The sequence below is a fragment of the Prionailurus bengalensis genome, chromosome C1 (genome assembly GCF_016509475.1).
Source record: "Prionailurus bengalensis isolate Pbe53 chromosome C1, Fcat_Pben_1.1_paternal_pri, whole genome shotgun sequence".
Lineage (NCBI taxonomy): Eukaryota > Metazoa > Chordata > Mammalia > Carnivora > Felidae > Prionailurus > Prionailurus bengalensis.
Window position 1 is genome coordinate 9,608,347 of NC_057345.1, and position 22,444 is coordinate 9,630,790.

The 22,444-nt window shown below is 44.4% G+C and overlaps 1 protein-coding gene and 1 long non-coding RNA gene across 3 annotated transcripts in view; one reads left to right on the forward strand and one right to left on the reverse strand.

The window, feature by feature from the left end:
• PDPN (podoplanin) overlaps window positions 1-15,322 on the forward strand; it is a 29,110-nt gene extending 13,788 nt beyond the window's left edge. Inside the window, exons 2-6 of one of the 2 annotated variants that reach the window (XM_043573796.1) lie at window positions 5,918-6,054; window positions 7,468-7,597; window positions 11,891-11,929; window positions 12,484-12,595; window positions 13,596-15,322. In XM_043573796.1, coding sequence (XP_043429731.1) covers window positions 5,918-6,054; window positions 7,468-7,597; window positions 11,891-11,929; window positions 12,484-12,595; window positions 13,596-13,602 — 425 coding nt within the window. In that variant the 3' untranslated portion in view covers window positions 13,603-15,322. The remainder of the gene's footprint in view (window positions 1-5,917; window positions 6,055-7,467; window positions 7,598-11,890; window positions 11,930-12,483; window positions 12,596-13,595) is intronic. The other variant, XM_043573797.1, reaches the window with a different exon arrangement.
• On the reverse strand, window positions 148-22,108 carry LOC122479952. Its single transcript, XR_006296488.1, has 4 exons — window positions 21,907-22,108; window positions 7,960-8,059; window positions 831-979; window positions 148-180 (listed from the first exon to the last, which is right to left on the reverse strand). It is a non-coding gene; the product is annotated as an uncharacterized LOC122479952 (long non-coding RNA).
• Between the last annotated feature and the right edge of the window lie 336 nt (window positions 22,109-22,444).

Below are 22,444 nucleotides of genomic sequence, written 5' to 3' on the forward strand. Positions count from 1 at the left end.
ACATCCATTCACACTCCGAATGCTGTTTCTCAACGCAGCTGTCACAGATGCTAAAACGAATTCTTGGCTCCGATGTTTTGTGTTTATTTCTGATCGTTGGTGGGTGATGACTTCAGACACGTCCCGGCCATTACCTGTCTGTTTTTCTCCCCTTGCCCTGGTGCAAGCAGTGAGCCGCTCCTGCCAGGACAGCCGGGTAGCCCGAGTGGTCTCCCTGCCTCAGTCAGATCCCAGCACCATCCTTGACAGACCCCCGCCCCCACCCCCAGCGTTCACATGGCATTCCGACTCCAGTAACGTCATCTTCTGGCTTCCCCTCACCCTCCGATTGAAAGGAAAATCCCACCTGACTGGCCCTCCACACCTCCTCAGTCTTGCTTCTTTCTCATCCAGCCCCACTGACCACTCTCTGTCTCTTCAGTGAGTGGTGCCGCGGGCTCACTCTCAGCTTCCAGGTTAATTAGACCGGCTCTTCCTGTCCACAGTTCACATGTTCATTCAACAAATACCTACTGGGTGTCTCCTGTGTACCAGATATTTTAGGCAAGGGGGGACATTGAAGTAAACGGCCGTTATTGAGTTTATATTCTAGTGGGACAGCCAGTTAGTGGATATACAGCATGAGAGGTTGAGTACTGTGGTATATGTGTGAGGGTGGGTGGAGGGAGGGAATTTCACTTCGGTCATGGGAAAAGGACTCCCCGAGAAAGTGCCCTTTGAGGACAGATCTAAGGGGGTGGAAGAAAGCTATCTTGAGGTTTTCCTTGTTTGCTTGTTGGAAGTATCCCCCCACCACCGCTGATGGTACCCAAATCCACGAGAGAACTCACCTTGTTCACTCCTCTGTCTTCAGTGCCCAGAATGGGACCCAACACGTAGTAGATACACATGGACTATTTGGGGATATACAGGTGAGCCTTGGGAAGATTCCAGTCTTGATCATTGCTGCCGCCTTCATTTGCAGAGCAAGGGAGAGCTGCTGAAAGAGTCACACTCTTATAAAGCAGGTCACACCTTCCTTCTATACCACTTCTGAAAGCTTAGTCCTCGAAGGGACTCATTTGAGGAAGCTGAGATTCTGGTTCCTACACAAGTCAAACTGGAAGATTCTAACCAGATGGGATTTCATAAGAGGATGTGTGATGCCACAGGAAACAGTTGCTTCTGACAACCAGGATTATAATTTATGAGAGGATGGGGGCTGAAGAGGAAGGACGTCAGGACCCAGGGTGGGGGGCTGCGGGCTTTCTGGGCCACCGCGGCCACGGTGGCACAAAGATGTCTTTTGTTGTGTTGGTTACTACACGGATGAGCTGTCACAACACATGGCTTTGTGTCTGCTCACCAACCAGGTGAACCAGGCAAATCATTTAATTTCCAGTGTTAGACAATTATTCTGACACTTGTTGAAACAGGTGGAGGACTTTATTCAAGACTTATCCCAAGGGGGGTGAGAAATAGAGCTCAGCTCGAAATGCAGCAAAGGTAGCTGGGGGTTTATAAGCAAGGAGCAGAGTATGTGTGGGGGGGGGGGGGGCAGTGAATGGCCAATTATGGAGAAGACACATCAAGGGTAGGGGGTTCTTGCTAAACTGGCCTGACAGGATTCTTGCTCAAGGCAGGCCTACCACTTAGACATCAAAGGTGGGGGATGGGGAACTTGGTCAGTTGGGAGCTGATTTCAGACTCTTGTTGAAACAAGACTCTTGCAGGGTGCCTGGGTGGCTCAGGTCATGATCTTGCGGTCCGTGAGTTCGAGCTCTGTGTCGGGTTCTGTGCTGACAGCTCGGAGCCTGGAGCCTGCTTTGGATTCTGTGTCTCCCTCTCTCTCTCTCTGACCCTCCCCCATTCATGCTCTGTCTCTCTCTGTCTCAAAAATAAATAAATGTTAAAAAAAAAAAAAAAAAAGAAAGAAAGAAACAAGACTCTTGCAAGGATGGGTAGGGACACCTAAGTAGAATTTGGTCAAGGGGAGATCTTTGTCGGCCTCACTTTCTTCATCTGATAAAGGGGACAATGATGCCAGTGCAACTCACCCACAAGGCCATTTTGGAATAAAGTCAGCCGAAAGATAATAAACAAACCCTACGTGGCTGCACAAATGTGGTGGGGGGCGGGGGGAGGGTGATGTTATAAAGCTGGGCCTCCCACGTTAAGTAGAACATGCAACTTGGAAAGACCTCGATGAACTTCTGTTGAAGTAGTCTACCCTTCCTCCTCACTCTCTACACCCCTACACCCGTGGCGTTGAATTCATCCGGCAGCGGTTAGCTGATATGAGGAGGAAGGGGGAGCCTATGGTAAGGGGAACACGGATTTCGGAATATCGGTTCTGGAAAGAATCTGAAGACAGAGGGTGGCATGGAAGAAGGGGCAGATGGCAGTGCCCAAGCCACTGCAGCTGGTCCTTATACTGAAAGCTTCCTCCCATGACCATGACATGGTACTTGAAAGAAGACCTTTGCGTCAGTGAGAGCTAGTTTTGAAGCAGGGGGAGAAGGAGAGTTTATTGGGACAACCGGCTCATCTTTCAGGGGAACTCAAATTATATCCCCATTTTACATCATCCTTCAAAAGAAGCACAAGGCAAATAGAAATATGAAGTGTAAGAACAAAACCATAAGGGCTCTGGGCTGACCGTGTGGAGCTGGCTTGGGGTTCCCTCTCCTTCTCTCTCTGCCCCTCCTCCACTCGCACACACGTGCACGCACTCTCTCTCTCAAAATAAATAAACAAACATTTTTGTTAAAAAGATAGTACCTTAAAAAAAAAGAAGAGTATATTCCTTCCAACAGGGGGCTCGAACTCATGACCCTGAGATCCAGATCTACCAACCGAGCCAACCAGGTGCCCCCAAAGGATGTATTCCTAAGGTATAAACAACACTTACAAAACTGTAAAAAAGATGAGCGCCACAAGAGAAAAATGGCCACAAGAGAAGATATTTTTAACGGCCAACAGATAAATGGAAGAACTCCCCACTTATCAGGAATGTCCATAAAACCAGAAGATTGAAAACACTTATTTAAAACATTTTGACCAAGAACTTGGGACTATTACTATTACAGTAGCAGCATGATTTACCTTGCACCTAAATTCTAAGATATTCTATTTTATTTTTTTTTTTAATTTTTTTAATGTTTATTTACTTTTGAGACAGAGAGAGACAGAGCACGAATGCAGGAGGGTCAGAGAGAGGGAGACACAGAATCGGAAACAGGCTCCAGGCTCTGAGCGGTCAGCACAGAGCCCGACGCGGGGCTCGAACTCATGGACCGTGAGATCATGACCTGAGCCAAAGCTGGACGCTTAACCGACTGAGCCACCCAGGCGCCCCTAAGATATTTTAAATGAAAGGCCCTCTCCTAACTGTATATAAACTAGAAGAATTCCTTTGGAGAGGTCGGGCTTCCATGCAAAGATAAAAGTGATCATAATTAGCACTTTCAAGCCAATAAACATCTCCTCAGTTCTTACTTGTTCTCAAGCTTAAGAACCTCAAGGTAAAATGGATTTATCACATCTTCTCATAGGTAATATAAAGTTTGGCTGAGCTCTTGAAAGAATAACACCTACGCACAAATTCCAAAGCAAATGGACGGGTTGCCACCATCTTTGGAAACTTCCATTGATTCTGACCCCCAGGCTGGGTGAATCTGGGTGAGGCTGGAATTGTGAGATCATGAGGGTACACGGCAGCAGAACTGACCCTGTGATTGTACGTTCCTCACTGCGCTTATATAAACAGCTGTGGGTATTGCCTGCGCACACACGTGTCTTAGGAGGAAAAAGAATCCGAGATGAAGGGCATCAAGACATGATTTGAATTTCACCGTTGAAGGGAAAGGGGCATCAATCGCTGGCTGGAAACGCGGCAGCTGGGCTGGTAGGAACTCTTCACCCAGGAAAGCCTTCCGCCAAAATAATACGAGGGACAATTGAAGATCCCTTGTTAAAGATCAACTTTCCCATGGAGCAAAAAGAATGCCAGGGCAGTGAGACAAAAGCCATGCATCTTAATCATGAGTGTCATTCATAAAACGCCCTTTGTCTATTCAGGGCGATTTTAGTGCTTGGCTCTGTGGGCCAAGAATAGAAAAGAACAAGAAGGAATTTTTTATCAAGTTACGCTTTCAATGAGCTGAACTTTCTATGAAAGAATTCAAACCAATTTCATTCAGTAGTTGATTTTTTTTTTTTTAAAGCAAGGGTGTTTTGTAAAGTTGGAAGGTACCATATAGTAAATGGTTTTGCTAAGCAGCCTCCAGAAAACATTTGTAAAATTCATGATTTGTTAACTGTTCAAACCTGGAGGGGAAGAAAAGGGGTATAGGTGTGTGTGTGTGTGTGTGTGTGTGTGTGTGTGTGTGTGTGTTTAATAAGGACAACTTGCCTGGCAAAGGGATATCTCCCTCTTACATTCAACATTGGTCTACCACCAGAGTCATAAATCCTGGTGGGAGCCCATCGCTGGCCCCACCCCCACCCCAGCAAGCAGCCAGGAGGGGAGGCTGCTTGCACGAAGGTATTCAGTTATTGCTAACTGGTGAAAGCCATTTCCCCCCCAGATGAAAAAATAAATGTATATGCTTAGGGGGCTCAACCAAAGCCATAGATAGGCAGCCCTGGATTAGGACTCCAGATGCAAAGAGAAGGCTCACAGAGCAAGCGAATTTACTCTTGAGACTTTCTACCTCTATGCATCAGCAAAGAAGTTATGATCAAATATTTATTAGCTGTGCCCTTGGCTGGGCTCTCTAAGCATAGGGAGAAATAAGGTATCTTAAGGCAAGGTCTGGGTTGCTAACTTGAGTACTGCCTGGATACAAACATCAACTCTTTAATTACACAAAGAAGCCTCCAAGCACCCCAGCCCCTCTTGCTCCTAGGACGTGTGTTTGCTTAGTTTGCAACTGTATTTAGTCGTGGAATTTCCAGAGCCACTCTGAGTATGGGGAGGGAGCCCGTGGCCAATGAGTCAGATTTTTAACTCATGAAAAGGGTTATTTGATGAGTTGAGATGATGCCCTTGCTTGGTCGTGATTTAGTTTGGGATCATTGAGACAGAGGTTCAAGAAAAGGCCACTGTTGTTATCTGTTCCACTCCCCCACCCCACCTTTGTGTGGAATTCAACCTGCTATCCCACCCCACCCATCCCCTGCTCCTCTGAAAACCTTTCTGGTTTGTACAACAGGGTCATTCAATGTTAAAGCAGAAAAACCCCAGCCTGGGGCACCGAGGTCCCTTATTAGTTTAGCTCTCTGTGCACTAAGAATCTTATTGGCTACCTCAGCACGTTACATACATTACTATCTCCCATAGATAGTAACCTCAACTATAAACTAAGAAGTTGACCTCACCTATGAGGTCTGTGGTCAGAGGCAATGGTTCTCCTCATTCAAGGAGACAGCAGTCTCAAAATTAAATGGAAAGCAAGCTTGATATTTAAGGATGGAGATCTCCTTCTGGACATTATGATTCAGAATGTTTAAGATACCAAATTGGTATTTTTAGAAGTCTTTCCACGTGACTCTAATTAAAAATTTTTCCAGGTCTAAATGATATTCTAGCAACCCGAATACATTAGTTCATTGTATGAAACGACACCAGGAAGAACCTGGTTCATTACTGAAAAGGCAAGGTCTATATCCCTCCTGTTACCGCAGTGGGGAAGGGCTGGCGGCCTCACCATTTTGTAGTTTTATCTCCCTTTACCTTGCTATGGAGACAACCAGGTCCTTGTATGTGACAGAGGTACAGCAAGGAGAGTGGTTTGTGGTAAGCTGGAAAGACGACCCTCCCCCCAAAAACAATCCCCAAAAGAAATGGTAAAGAAAATAATCTGATTGTAGCTGGCCAGTTAGGTCTGCCCACACAATTTCTACCTTAAGCCCTGACCCAGTCTTTCTTTTTTAGCTAGCACGGTCCGGCCAGAAGATGACATTATGACACCAGGTGTGGAAGATGGCATGGTGACCCTACGTGCAGAAGACAATGTGGTGACCACAGGTGCCAGTGCAGACCCTGAGGAGTCTACTGGTCCGACAGGTCTGGTGAGTGTCCCAGGAAGAGAGGAAGTTGCCCCACAGCCATGCAACCACATGCAAGGATACTTTATGACTGGCTTAGTTCACTTTGCATAGTGTCCTTAGGATTTGTCCATGTTGTAGTGCATGTGAGAATGTCCTCCGTTTTCAAGGCTGATTATTATTCCATTGTATGTGTGTGCCACATTTTGTGCATCTGTTCATTGGTCAGTGGATGTTTGAGTTGCTTCCAACTCTTGGATCTTGTGAACAGTGCTGCTATGAAAAATGGATGTGGAAACACCTCTTCCAGATCTTGCTTTCAGTCGGGTATACACCCAGAAGTGGGATTGATGGGTCATAAGGTAGTTCTATTTTTAATTTTTTTGGAGGAACCTCTATCTTGTTTTCCATAGCGGTTACACCATGTTACATCCCCGCCAACAGGATACAATGATTTCAGTCTCTCCACCTTCTTGCCAGTACGTTATTTACCATTCTTTTGACAGGAGTGAGGTGATCATCTCATGGTGGTTTTAATTTGCCTTTTTCTGATGTTTATGTTAAGACACTGAGCATCTTTCATATGCTTGTTGACCATTGTCTATCATTTCTGGGGAAAGGTCTGTGCGAGCCCTTCTGCCCATTTTTGAGTCAAGTTATTTGATTCTTTGTTGCTAAGTGGTAGGAGTTCTTTATACCCTTATCAGATATATTATTGGTAAATATTTTCTCCCATTCCACAGATTGCTTTTTTACTCTGTTGATTGTGTCTTAGGATGCATGAAGTTTTTAAGTTTGATGGGGTCCCACTTATCTAATTTTGCTTTTGTTGCCTGTGCTGATGAGCTTATTTTTCCAATGCCACATTGGCATGAACTTTGAAGTCAACAGAATCACTTCTAAGTCACCTTCTGTTGCTTGTTAGCTGTCTGAGTTTGGGCATGTTGTCTAATCTCTCTTGGCCTCATCCAGACTATAGGACTAATATTAGGATTAACTTTAGAGGGTTGTTTGTGGAATAAATGAGAAGGTATTTAAAAGGCTTAGCACATAGTAAGCTCTCAATAAAATTCGGTTATTACTCTAATTGGAGGAGGGAGGGCATTGAAAGAGGATACAACATATTATGTGCCAAATAAAGGAAAAATGCCATTTAAGTTCAGGGAGATAAAGAATTAAAGCCTAGTGACCTGGTATTTTCTAAAGAATTAAGACCCTATGGAGTCAACATTTGATATTTATTTGTGGAGTACGTTTGGTTTTATTCCTATCCCCACTCTGTCATTTCTGTTTGTTTTCTTGTTTCCTGTTTAAATTTAAGTCATCATATATTTTATATATTTATGCCACTTTAAATCCCTTTCTGTTATGAGGCTGAATATATATTTTAAAACATTAGATTTTATTTCTCTTTTGTCTCATTTACTTCTCCAATAGGTGCCAACAAATACAGAGAGTATAACAGACTTTCACATAGAGGATGGGCCGACTCAAGAAAGTACAGGCCATGCCAATGAAGAAAGCCAGAGCACCACAACCTTGAATGTGGTGACCAGTCACTCCATAGGTAAGAAAATCAGTCGCCCCAATAGGTATTGATCTTCTTTTGCATGATCAGTGCATTCCAAATATCCATGAACAAATCTAATGATTAGTGGCGCATATATTGGAACATAACAGTGAATTCTGAACCAAGACTTATGTGCTAGCTTCAGAATTCTACTTATAGGGTTGCTAAACTGAATCTGATTTATTGGGTTGCTGAACACAGCTCTCCACTTTGAATGACAACTAGTGAAAATGTCCCTAAGGGGCAAGTTAGCTACCAGTGTCATGTTGCTGACTGTAACTTGATACAATGTTACACTAAGAACTTCACATTGACTCCCAGGAGCAGAAAACCCAAGCAACCTATGTAACCAGTCTTACCAGGATTGGGGGCTGTCCTTGTGATTCATAGGTGACACCTGCAGCAATGTGAATGGAGCACTGTCTTGGGTCTTTGCCATTATTATGGGTATAGACCATTCTTCCATCCTTCCTTCCATCCTTCCTGAGAAGGAGGAAAAATAATTGCCATTATAACTTAGCAATGGAAAGAAAAAGCCTATTTCTAGAGCTTTTTTAGGAGAAATTCAGTTGTTTGGGATTTTTTTTAATGTTTATTTATCTTTGAGAGAGAGAGAAAGACAGAGTATGAGTGGGGGTGGGTCAGAGAGAGAGGAAGACACAGAATCCGAAGCAGCCTCCAGGCTCTGAGCTGTCAGCACAGAGCCCAACGAGGGACTTGAATCACGAACTGTGAGGTCATGACCTGAGCCAAAGTTGGACGCTCAACAGACTGAGCCACACAGGGGCTCCTATTTGAGATTTTTTAAATTTCTTTATTTCTTTTAGAGTAGATGGGGGTGGGAGAGGGAAAAAAGTGATCCTCCAATAATTGCACTGAATGTTTGCTAATTATTTTATCTAGATGAGTGTTTCCATCTTTAAATGAAAGTCAACATTAAGACCTTACCTAAATTAATGGTTCCTCCAATCAGTTGCCCATCTGAACACCTAGAAAATTACTCTTTATTGTTCAGTATACATTTCTAGACCCTATCACCATTCTGTTTTGTTTTTTGGTTTTTTTTTTGGTGGGGGGGGGGACAGAGAGAGACAGAGCATGAACGGGGGAGGGGCAGAGAGAGAGGGAGACACAGAATCGGAAACAGGCTCCAGGCTCCGAGCCATCAGCCCAGAGCCTGATGCGGGGCTCGAACTCACGGACCGCGAGATCGTGACCTGGCTGAAGTCGGACGCTTAACCGACTGCGCCACCCAGGCGCCCCTATCACCATTCTGTTTTTAAAAACTATAATGCTTCTGAGGATTTTTTTAATTGCTTTATATTTGTGCACAAAATGTCCATAGCAGGATCATTCACAATGGCTAGAACACGAGAGCAGCTCAGATGTCCATCAACATGAATGAATACACAAAATGTGGTATATACATTTAATGAACTAATATTCAGCCTTTAAAAGGAAGAAAATTCTGACACATGCTACAATATGGATGATGCTTGAGGACATTATGCTAACTGGAACATACCAGTCACCTAAAGACAAACACTGTATGATTCCACTTATATGAGGTACTAGACTGCCTAGAGTCAAATTCATAGAGACAGAAAGTAGGAGGGTGGTTGCCAGGGGCTTGGGGGAAGGAGAGAGTGAGGAGTTGGTTTAATGGCTATGGGGTGTCAGTTTTGTGAGATAGGAAGAGTCCTGGAGATGGACGGCAGTGGTGGTGGCACTAGAGCGAATGTGTTTAATGCCACTGAACTGGCTATTTAAAGATGGTGAGGATAGTTTTATGTTATGTGTATTTTACCATGATAGGAAAGAAAAAAGCTGTATGAAGTACTTTGGGAATAAAGCCACAAAGTCTCTCTGAGATGCTAAAGAAATGGTTACCATTTACTTATTCTTTTTAATGTTTATTTATTTTTGAGAGAGAGAGAGAGAGACAGAGTATGAGTGGGGGAGGAGCAGAAAGAGAGGGAGACACAGAATCTGAAGCAGGCTCCAGGCTCCGAGCTGTCAGCACAGAGCCCGACATGGGGCTTGAACTCACAGCTGTGAAGTCATGACCTGAGCTGAAGTAGGACACTCAACCGACTGAGCCACCCAGGGCACCCCAAAAAACGCTTACCATTTAAGCACTAGATAGAACCAAGTAGGGCTATGGGAGGAAAGAATCATCAATATGGTCACTGGAAAACATTTCAAAATTTTGGAGAATCATTGGCGTGTAAATGAGTTGACGGCTAATTACCTGCAGAAAACGGAGCCTTCTTCCTATAATACCAGGATACCTCTCCCATTCCTTTAAAACAAAATTCTCAGTTCTCTGGAAAATACTCATGATTAGTCTCCTGTCCTGTCTCTTGCCCTACCCTGTCACAAAAACTGTGACTTACCGCACATTTCCCCATAACACACCAGCATCCCAGAAATTTTCACATGTGAGTTAAAATATAATTATAAGCACTTGGTTTTTAAGAGCTGATTTTATTAGGGCAGCAGATGTCTTTCCCACGAAACACCCAAGTATGATGACGTTCACATGTATGTATGACACATTCTCATGACTGCAGCCACCGTCACCGGGTGGGAGCTAGGGAATATAGAACTAATAAGCTTTAATTTGGTAACGAATCTTCCACATGAATTTTTGGTAATATGTTTTCTGGCCAACGGTGTCACAATGGATGAGGATGTGTTGTAAGTCTGGAATCAGCAGCTACCAGTTTAGTTCATGACAAGCGAATGGTTGACTTTTTTTCTACTGGTAGTTGGCAACCAAAGATGACCTTTCAGGAGTGATTCCATGACACCTTTGTTCTGGGCTGGCCTCAGACCCAACAGCCTCACCCCCTTCTTAGGTGGGATAGCACCATCAGCTTGAGCTCCATATAAATGCTCCACAGCTATGAGTTCAGCTCATGCCAGCCGGCAGAGCTGGATTCAGACACTCTTATCCTGGGACCATCTTGAAAAGGTGCATTTTTTTTTTTTTTTTTTTTTTTTTTTGGAAGAGAGCCTTGGTACGAAGACTTCTTTCAAATTCAAGCATTAGGAAAAGTTAAGCATCTTGCAGATGGTGCTTTCCCCTTTGATTAGAAAAGCTCTTGGATATCTGCGGTATTTGCAGGTTGTGAACTACAGTCCTAGGGAGGCACCTAATTGATCCACGTCTCTATTGTTTCATTGAATCAAAGCCTCTTGACTTTTTCTCCATCTGCAAACTAGGTAAATCACCACCACCCAGAGGAGTTAAGGACTTAGTGTGCAAGCAGGGTGATGGGAAAAATAAAACCCAAAGCGTATATTTTTAAATAGACATTGTGTAAAATTATCTGAAAGAAACCCGCAGCTTTATTACTTACTTACTCTAAGTTAATAACTCAAACCCATGTGATAGCTTAATGAGAATATTCACATTGTAACTATGGGACTAGGTTTGGCTACAGAGAGAAATCCTAAAATAACAGAGGCTAAACACAAAGGGTATATTCCCTCATTAAAAAAAAAGAAAATTTAATGCTTATTTTTGAGAGACACAGAGCGTGAGCAGGGGAGGGGCAGAAAAAAAGGGGAGACACAGATTCTGAAGCAGGCTCCAGGCTCTGAGCTGTCAGTACAGAGCCCAACGTGGGATTTGAACTCATGAACTACAAGATCATGACCTAAGCTAAAAGTCAGGTGCTTAACTGACTGAGCCACCCAGGTGCCCTAAGGTATATTCCCTCATTAAACTCAGCTGGGCATATTGCTGCCCTGTAAGATGTGGGTTTTGCTACTAAAGAAAAAGCAGGGAACTGATACGTAAGACAAATCACTGTCTGGGCCCATCTTCCAGAACTAGAGTATATTGTTCTAAAACAAAATCTTTCAAAATCAAACTCATCACTGTGAATGAGTTTTCTACGGTCTTGACATTGGACCATAGAATCGACAGCCTTGGCTTCTTGTGTCATTCAAACCTCTGAAACTTTGTGACCATTTATGTAAGATTTCTGTGGGTCAATTTCCTTGACTCTGCTCTCAAAAGTGGGTGAGAAAAAAGATACACCAAAGTGCTATGGGCCCATAGGTGTGAAGAAGCATTCATAAATTCAATAATAATACTTTTGAAGATAGGATCATGTCAGAGCTTGCTTAAAAATCCTCTGATCCAATTTATTTAAGAAATTATCCTCTTTGCTTGTGCCTTGCTGCCTTCCACTTAGAGTAAATTAATCTTTTGCCAGTTGTTAAATTATAGTTATTAAATCCTAATAATTCTGTATCATTACATCTCTTTCTTTCCAGAGAAAATAGGTGAAGACACAGAGACAACAGTTGAGAAAGGTAAGCTAGATTTTGTTATCAAAATATTTTTGTGGGAGCTTAAAAAAGTTTCTTTGAAGCTAATCTTTTGATGAATGACATTCTTTCCTGGATTGTAGTCAACAAGAGTGCAATACAGAACCTTCTGAGAACAGGTTTCAAACCTCTTTTAAGAGAGAAAAGAAAATTACCTGAATCTGAAAATAAACCACAAATGAGTCTACTCACTTAATGACAGCTATGGAGAATGGTGTCATATAATTTATTGTTACTAAGAATAAAAGTAGGGGCTAATTTAAAAGCAGCAGAAAAACACTACCTAATAATAAACAGTGAAGCCACCCAGTATGAGTGATATGCTTGATAGATCCTGAGACCCAGGAATCTTGCCACTCATAAGATGGGATTAGAGTAGCCCAAGGTTTCCTCTCTTCTAAGTCAACTCCTACTGGATAAGGAAAAGCAAATTAGAACATTATTTGCTGTCTTTAGTGGGACAGCGGTATTGTTTATAAATGACACAGGTGTATCATTTATCTGGGGTTCATGCTTTTTTTTTTTCCCTCCTCAATCAGATGGCCTGGCGACAGTGACCCTGGTTGGAATCATAGTTGGAGTCTTACTAGCCATTGGATTCATTGGTGGGATCATCATTTTGGTTGCTCGAAAAATGTCAGGAAGGTACTCGTAAGTAAAGAAATTACACCCATGTGGTAGATAAATGAGAGTGGTCATATCTAGAACCCCAACCTCGAGCCAATAGAAACCTCTAGAAATCACGTTCAGTGGTGCCTGGCTGCTTCAGTCAGAGGAACAAGCAACCGCTGATCTCATAATCTTGAGTTTGAGCCCCGCGTTGGGCATAGAGTTTACTTTAAAAGCAAAGAGTCCTTTTCAGAAGCCCCTTACCTCTGTGAGGGCTACATCTGAAGTTTCCCCGGGAGAAACAGGTAACTGGCCCTTCTAAGTTTCGAAAGAGAGAGAGAGAGAGAGAGAGTTAGAGCCAGAGATGGCTTTTATTTGACTCCTATTGAGCTCTAACCAAATTTGGCTTCTTGTCCTAATTTTTCAACTAACTGAACTTGAAAGAAAACCCAAACCAAGTTTCACCTTGATACCTAATCTCCCCACTCCCAGGCATCAGAGGGAGTTGGGTGGTTTCCAGAAGAGCATTCATTGCAGAGCTAGGTCACCGTTCTGATGAGAATTCTTCTGGTAGTGAGGTCTCCTCCCTCCACTTCTGCCCTGCACACACCCACACACATGGTAGTGAACTCCTAGAATTGACCACTGAGGAGGGGAAGGAGTGCTTTCTGTCTCTGAAAATTCCATAAGAACTCAGAAGATTCAAACTCATAACCAGAGGAAGTCTTTTTCTTATTTCTGTTAGGGAGATGTTATACAGTGGGGTAGAGGGTGGCAGAGAGGGAAAATGTTCTACAACTGGGGGCTGAGGGACACAGCCCACAATAGCATCACAGATTTATGTGCTTGGAAATGCCTGGAAGTCTGCCCCTGGCCATGTGAGGACCAAGCATGCAGGAGGAATGAGCAGAGAGAGGAGAAGAGGTCCGGGTTCCAGAACTGCGAGTCTTAGACAAGAGGACAATAGGACCATGACTCATGGGATTACTATTCACGGTGCCAGTAAGCGAAGTGACAGCCACCTTTCTCTTTGTTTTCACAGGCCCTAAAGAGCTGAGAAATTGTGCCCTTCTGCCAACATGTTTAGAAGAGAGTTTCCGACTTCCCCATCCTGGGGCACGTGGAAGAAGATGACCCATGGAAATGCTTGGCGACCCCACTCCAAATCCATGGTGATCCCTCCGCTTACCCAAAGTAACTCAAGGAAAGACAATGCAAACGACTTGCTCCTCTAGGCATTTGCCTTTTGAAAAATTTTTTAAATATAAATTTCATACCGGATGATTTAAAAGACAGAGTGCATAGAAAATGGAGCAAAACGGCGTAAATTGATTTGTAACTAAGATGACATAATTTAATCGATGTTAGAAACTGTAATCAGGTCTTCATTCCAACCATGCTCTGTTATTGTTAAAAGGCAAACAAGTCTGGAAATATTCATACCAATGGAGCCCTTGGGTTCAAGTGCTATATTCGTAAATGGCAAAAGCCTTTTGCAATTTCTGATCAGTTGAAACACACACATTCCAAGGTAGTCTGGCCCGTTTTCAAATTTCATGTGAATCATCAAGTAGAAATCTAACCTAGTATAACATGTAATGAGCGATTGCCTTTCACTGGCCCGGGGTAAGTCATTTCAAAGACACCCATTTTAGATTATAAACAGGAAGTCTATGGTTTGGAGAAGGGACTGTGTTTCTCACAATAAGGTCATCAGGCAGGCTCTAGGCTTGCTTATTGCCTTCTCCAGTGATGACTTGGTGACTCAAAGGTTTGCTCCTACCTGCTGCTTCCTCTTCCCTCAGATGAGGGCCCAGGAGCCAAGGACTCTTGGGGCAGTCTTTTTTCTTTCCATGACATAAGTCCTCCGGATTGAGAATAGGGAAGTCTGAGCCCTGGATGCCAAGGAGGCTGCTGGAGGCCCGATGGTGCCTGAGGCTCAAGTGTTCCAGAAACCAAGAAACAGAAGGAAACCCTGTGCGTTCCTCTGGCCTGAGAAACAGAACCTGCCAATTTTCTAACCTTTACTTCCTGCCTCAGAGGACCGATGTGGACACGAGAAGAATCCCGTACGATAGTAATTTTAAGGAAGCAGGTGGATTTAAGGGCTTGATGTAAAAATAAGTGAGATTCCCAGTCTTCACGACACATACCACACCCTTCCGTGGCGTCATCGTTGAAAAGATCATTAAAGTAAAGGAACCCAAGCTGCCATCTGGTGTAGGCACCATCCAGCTCAGTCCATTTCTTCCCGTAGGTCAGGTGACATCTTTTTCCCAAACGCAGAGTTTTTATACTGACCAGATGGTCTGTCACGATTGTGGTTGTGTAACGCTGATGTCCTCTCCACTTGTACGAAAAAGTAAACTAAAAAAGCACAGCCCATTTCCCTCTTTCTTGCAGTAACGTGGGGATCTTATATTAAACAGCTTTTGCTCTTCTGTTACCAAGTCCGGCTGGCCCACCAACCCAGGGTCTATATTTGAACATCCGCTAATTCAGAGAAGGGGCTTTTGAAGAGCTTTGTGAGCTTAAGGATCCCTCTCTTTCTTTCGCTCAGATTCCTGAACAGGAATTGAGGACAAAGTCCGTTTTGTCTTTCCTGCCCTTTTCTTTTTTTCTGTCACTGTGAACCATAACCGTCCGCCCCAAGTCACACACTGGACCCGCCGCCTGCTGGGACAGGACTGTGGGTTTCTTGGTCACATCTGTGTTGGTGCTCAACGCAGTATAGACATGTTTTAAAATAAAACAGATGATTGCGTGTAATGATGAGTCGGGCCTTTGATTGGAAAGATCATGTCTGGGTCACACTTCAGAACACCTCCAGATAAGATTATAAGTTATGGAAACATATGCCTCTTTTCTTGATTGGGAGTGAATTTTAAGTGGTCACGGGAAATGCATCCACTGGAAACAAACACAAACACACCTTTCACGTAGGGCTCTGTCAAAGTAGAGAGGTTAAGGTCAAGGTGAGGAATGGGATGAGACAAGTGGCACCTTGGGACTTCTTTTGCCTTCTGGTCACCAAAGAGTTAACAAGGTCTTGCCTAGCTCCTGATTTCTCCACACTGGACGGCACTGGATGGGAGCCAGGTGAGGGAACAGTTACCCTCTGTACCTGCCAGTCCTCCCTGGGAACCCGGCCTCAGGTGTGTGGGGCTTGGCTACACAGGAAGAGGCAGGGAGCCCTGTGAGGGTGTTCCCACCGCCTGTGGGCCCCGGGGCAGACTGTCACTCCGGAATTCCTGTCCTTGGGACATCTTCCTGCTTTGTGGTCCTCCGCTGCAAATGTTCCACCCGCTCTGGAGACCGCAGTGGCCAGGCGCCCCGCCTCTGTCGCTCTGTCCCTCTCTGGCGGTTGATCTGTTTCCCATGCCCACCTACACTGCTCAGTGTGGCCTCCAGGGCCACACCTGGGGCCTTCTCCCTGCCCAACCTATCCCTGCTCCTAAAGGTTGGAAGTTGGAGCACGAGAGCCCTGAGTACCATGCCTTCCTTGCAGCGCTCTGTTTTGGTTAAATCGGGATCGTTGGATGGGGCAGACATCAGGAATTCTGGGTGCCTGTTTCCTAACCGATGAAGCATAGTGGAAAGGACCAGAATTTGAGTCCCGTTCTCTAGTTTACAACAGGAATGCCTCAGGTGAGTCATTTAACCTCTTTGGGCTACAGTTTCTTTGTAAGAAAGTCCTTGAGACGGTGAAGAAAAAAAAGCATCCCTTTTCTAACAGGAAACGAGCCACGTCCACGTGGCCTCAAGACCGAGAACAGAGATCTCAGCCACACCACGTGTGCAGTTACGTCGCCTCACACGCTCCCCGCACAAGAGGACTGCGCCCTAATGGAGCCACCAAGGGGTGCTGGAAGTTCATGGAAATGACAGCATCCATTCTCCCGTCAGAGGCACCTGGGAGCCGGCGTGCTTAAGTTAACTACACCAGATCAGAGCCTTGTATTAACCCCTGCCACACGGACATGCACACCTTTTTTTTTTTTTTCTTTCTTTTTTTTTTTTTGTCAACCTGAAAGAGCCAGTTGAAAACCAACACATAGTTCTGCCTCCTGCCCCACCTTTCATGAACCGGGAAAGAACAAGTAACTGAACCCCTTGCTGTATCCATCTTTCTTAGTATCCAGGGCATGGGGCGGCTTGGGACAAATGCTTCGATGGGCAATAATGTGTATTCTGACATGAAACCTTTCTCGACTAATCAAAAGTCCAGTGAAAGTGGGAGAGGCCGGTCCCCGAGAGCCGGCTGGGTGTGGACACATGCTTGGAATACTCAGTCGTGCACTTGTGTGTTGGAGAGCTTGCCTTGCCTAAAAGACTACACTTCTCTGTGCTCTACCTGAGGCTTAACATTGTGTTAGGATGTGTCATAGAGCCTGGGTTCTTAAATTCAGTAAATATAAATTATGTAACCACCATTCATGGGAAATACTGCAGAATAAATTTAAAATCTTGGAGTCAAAGCATGAAGATTGACCCACTGCTGTGAAGAATGTGGGTTGTTTTGTTTTGTTTTGTTTTTAGTCCGGAGCATCCAAGGTACACGTATCTGCCTCGTACAGGCTAAGGGCCAGCCTGGATTCCCCCAAACGATTCCTCGTCATTTCTGCTCTCTCCGGCGGTCATTTTATCAGACACTGAAGCAAAGCACTGTGTGTTCTACCTCTGCGTCCAAGGGCTCCCCGCCAGAATCATATGCAGTCCTGAGACCTCATTTCTCCCATTTTTTCCTTTCCTGCTCCCTTCTCTCTTACTGCCTCTACCTTCCCACTGATGCAAATCTTTCGGGGGAAAAAGTCACATGCCAGTCACAGGGAGCTGCTTCTGAAATGACGGCTGCCCTCTGGAAGCCACTGAAGACATCATCTGAAATATGTGCTTGGACAACTAACACTACTTAGAGCGTCCCGTGTGTGACCTCAGGAGGGATAAGAATGTTCCAACTAAAGGGACCCGTGGAAGCTTCCTTTTGCTTCTGACGTCCACCCCGTAGATGAGGCTGGAGCTGTGGATGGCACAGGGCCACTTGGAAAGGGAGTGTTTGGTGTCAACGAGGTCTTTGGGGGTTCTGGAAAGAGAGAGATTCTCTTGTGGGATGAATAATCCATTCATTCATTCATTCATTCAACAAACATTTGTTCTCAGGTCCTCTTCTAGGTCCTGGGGATACACAGTGACCGAAACTGACAAAAATCCCTGCCCACGTGAGCTTACAGTCTAGCATGGGAGACAGACTGCACCCCAAATAAGTCATAGAGTATGTAGAAGCTTCGCGGGCAGTAGAGACAGTGGAGAGAAACAGGGGAAGGGAGAAGCAGTGTAAGGTGGAGGACTGAAGCGTGGAATTGGGGTTGGGGAAGGCCTCGCCAAGGTTTGGAAAGGTTCTTGAAGAGGCTAAGGAGTGAGCCAGAGAGACATCGGGATGAAAAGCCTTCCCAGCAGGGGAACATCAGAGGCCTGAGATAGGAGCACGTCTGCCCATCTGGTGTTTGGGGAAGGCAGGGAAGCTCAGGAGGCTGGAACAGTATGGATTCTGGGGAGAAAAGTAGGTGATGAAGCCAGAGAGGTTGGGGGTGCTCTTAATGGGGAGCCATTGGAAGGCTTTGAGCAGAGCTGTGCTGTTTCAAAAAAAACATCTGACATTTTTAAATAAATCACTTTCGGGGCACCTGGGTGGCTCAGTTGGTTAAACGTCTGACCCTTGATTTCAGCTCAGGTCATGATCTCGCAGTTCACGAGTTCGAGCCCTACATTGGGCTCCAAGCTGTCAGCATGGAGCCTGCTTGGGATTCTCTCTCTCTCTCTCTCTCTCTCTCTCTCTCTCTCTTTCTCTCTCTCTCCCTGTTCCTCCCCACCCCCTTAAAATAAATAAATAAAACTTTAAACAAATCACTCTCACTCTTGGTTGGGAACTGGTCAATTAAAAAGCCAGTCTGATAGAGGTACCTGACTGGCTCAGCTGGTAGAACATGTGACACTTGATCTCAGGGTTGTGGGTTCAAGCCTCATGTTGGGTATGGAGATTAGTTAATAATACAATCTTTAAAAAAAAAGAAAAGGCCAGTGTTATCAGATCCAGGCTCAAGATGCTGATGGCTCAGACCAGATGGCTGTAGTGGAGGTGGCATAAGGTGGTCTTGTTCTGACTGTATTTTGAATAAAGTCAACAGAATTATCTGATGGGTTGGGCGTGGGATATGGAAAACAAAAAACAAAAAAAAACAGAATCAAAATGACTCTAAGGACTTTGCCCTGAGCAACTAGAAAGTGGAGTTACTATCAGGTCACTGGGGAAGGCTGTGGGTATTTCGGGTTTGAGAAAGAGCAGGAATTCTGTGTTGAACATCTAGAATTCCCTCCCGTCCTTCCTACCATCACCGGCCAACGCCATGCTGTTTCCTGGCCTCTGCGGATCTAGAACTTCCAAGATCTCCTAGCTTAAATCACAAATGGGCCAGTGGTGCCCCCGAGGCACGTGCACCCTGCCAGAGCAACAGCCTCCCTCAACTTTGGTTTCTGCCACCACTGGACCGATTCACTGCATTTCTAAGACTTCTGATGCCCGAGGGAATCTGCTTTGCTTGGCTATTACCCATCGTCTTTGTTGGTCAGAACTCCCTGTGCCAGGCCACATGGGTCACCGACCACTGTAGGTAACTTCACCCCCACCCCTCGTCATTGCTCATTCCTTGTTGGCAGGGGTTGGTTCTGGAGGGAAGAGCATGAATAAACCATCTGTCTCTGAGCCTTACTATTTTTACACACACACACACACACACACACACACACACACGCATAGAAAATAATACCTACATCATAGAGTTGTTATCAGCCTTAAAATAAATAATGAATGTTTACTGCCTGTTTGAAAACACAGTAACTGCTCAGTCATTAGCAGCAATTATTCCAACGACCACTTCTTGCTTCAATTATGATAGCCCCAATTACTCTCACTACATCCCTGTGAAGTAGGCAAGAGAGATTAACCCCACTTTAGGGATGAAGACATTGGGGTTCAAACGGTTACCTAAAATTACAGATTTACAATGTGCCTGAAGCATAACCAGGGTGCAGGCATCTCTATTCATCCTCTGGACCTCCTTTATTTGGTCCACGTGTCATTTCTGGTTTTTTTAAGTAATTTCTCCGCCCAACGTGGAGCTTGAACTCGTGACCTGGAGATCAAAAGTCGCACAGTCTACCTACTAAGCCAGCCAGGAGCCCCCACAAGTCTTCTTGTAAAATCACTTGTTTCCTGGGCACCTAGATGGTTCGGTTGGTTGAGCATCTGACTTCGGCTCAGGTCATGATCTCACGGTCCGTGAGTTCAAGCCCCATGTCGGGCTCTGTGCGAATAGCTCCAAGCCTGGAACTGCTTCGGGTTCTGTGTGTCCCTCTCTCTGCCCCTTCCCTGCTTGAGTTCTGTCTCTCAAAAGTAAATATTGGAAAAAAAAAGTTTTTTTTAATCACTTGTTTCCCTATCAGCTCAACAGTAGTGCATTTTGAAGATATAGTTTCTTCAGCCAGTGGAAAATGGGGAACTTATTTTTTTAATTATGAAATATTTTAAACATACGGGGGAAAGAAAGCCCCACATGCCCAAATTCCATTCTAGCAAACCCAAATGTATTCTCATGTTTTCTACATACTTTTTTTTTGAGAAAGAAACCCCCCTACCCCCAGCACATACTGTCCCTTGGGTACTCTCCTGACATCAGTTCCTTCCTCTTATCCTTCCCAGAGGGACCATTCTCCTGAATTGCATACATTTCATTGGAAAACATGTATATTTCTCTACCACTCTTCTTATTGTATATGTAGGCACCCATAACCAACATGTAGCTTTGTTGTACATGTTTTCAACTTTTAACTGCTCCGAATCCTTCTCTGTAACTTGCTCTCCCCCCACCCCCACCCCCCGCCCTCCACTGGGACATTCTTCCTCACTGAGTGTGGAGCTCCAGTATATCTCTGTAGCTGGTGTGGAGCACTAGACCATGACCAGACCATTATTTACTTAACTCTTTTCCTGCAGATGGATATTTAGGATGTTTCTAAATTTTTGAATTACAAATCATGCTGCGACCAATGGGCTCATCATAATAAAAGAATGTACGTGTTTCTAGAGATGAGGATTTTGTCCCCTAGGAAAAATAAAAGTAAACATGAACTAATTCTTTGGATATTTAATTATCCAGCTTTGATTAGGAATTGGTTGACATCTTCCTCATAAGTGTGATGCTCCCAGGAAGAAGGTCTAAATTAATTGGATTTAAATGGCTAATAACTTCACAAGGATCTTTCGTTCCTATCCATCTGTCCTCTTTCAGATGACCTCCTGATCTTATTTTCTATATGAAAACATTTTGATAAAATACATTTATTGTGTCTTTTCAAAATGATAGAAATGTCTCATTTACCTTCCATGAGAACATGTTTGGAGCTAGTCAACTATTTCTAATAAAAATAGAACTGAGTGAATTTAAAAGTCAGTGTATTTTTTTAAGTATAAGGTGATGTGTTAGATGCTGGAAGGGATTTTCTAATATGTAGAAGAAAAGGAATTTAAAGATGTGAAGTTGGCTCCTGAGAAAATTCCTCTGGTGATCCAGAGTCCAAAATCTTTCTGGGGAAGTTGTCAAAAATCACAAGATTTCATGATAGTCACCTTCTCTGAAATGAAAACGAATGTCTACATGCACAAAATTAAATTGAACATTTCCTCTTTTAAGTAGGAAATAAGGAGTATGCTTGGAATCGACTGGGAATCCGTCCACAATTGTTTTATCAGTATCGCCTTCAGAAACGGGAGCCAGCCCCAACTCTAATGGGTTGAACTGAGGCCCGCAAAAGAGGAAGTCCAAGTCCTTACCCCCTGTGCCTGTGAAGGTGAGCTTATGTGGAAAAAGGGTATTTACAGATGTAAGTGAGTTAAGGACCTCAAGACAAGATCATCCTGGATTAATGGGACTCTAAATCCCATAACAAGTGTTCTTGTAAAAAGAGAAGAAGAGAAACATGGGGGTGGGGAAGGCCATATGAAGACACAGGCAGGTTGGAGTGATGTAGCCACAAGCCAAGGAACCCTTGGAAACCACAGGAAGCTGAAGAAGCTGGAAGGTTCCCCTAGAGCCTTCAGAGGGAGGTATGCCTGCCAACACCTTGGTTTCAGATTTGTTGTCTCCAGAACTATGAAAAATAAATTTCTGTTGTTTTAAGCCGCCCAGTTTGAGGTAATTTGTTACAGCCTCCCTAGGAAATTAACACACCCCATGAGTAGCCCATCTGGGAAGGCAGCTCCCCATGGCCCATCCAGCCCATCCCAGATGGAAAGCGACACTGACCTCATCCACTCTTGACCTGGAGCCATTCCCTGGATTCTCTAAACAATGGGTTGGCAGCTACCATGCTTCCTTTGTGACAGACAGATGTCCCCAGACCTTCCGATACTGTCATTCCAATTTTTCGCTCATGTAGGAGGAATCCACGGTGACAGAAATGTGTCCTGGAACAATAGGCAAAGCCAACACTTGCATGATGAGCGGTATAGAAAGGCAGACCCAGCGGCACTCATTTCTCTACCCTTTGTGGTGAGTCACCCTAAAATGCCTTCCTCACTCGACACGCGCTCTGCGTGATCAGAAACGCTTTAATGAAAATAAAATACCGACGTCAACTGAGCATTCAACAAATATTCATGGAGCACTTTCCTGTGAGTCAGGCGCTGCCATAGATGTTAACAGTGAGAAGAATTATTCTAATAACTCATAAAGCGTGCCAATGATGAAAATATCTCTTTGGGTCTGTGGCTGAAGGAAACAACTATTTGGGGTCTGAGGCACACTCTTCATTCACAGATCTCCAACGGGATTAGAG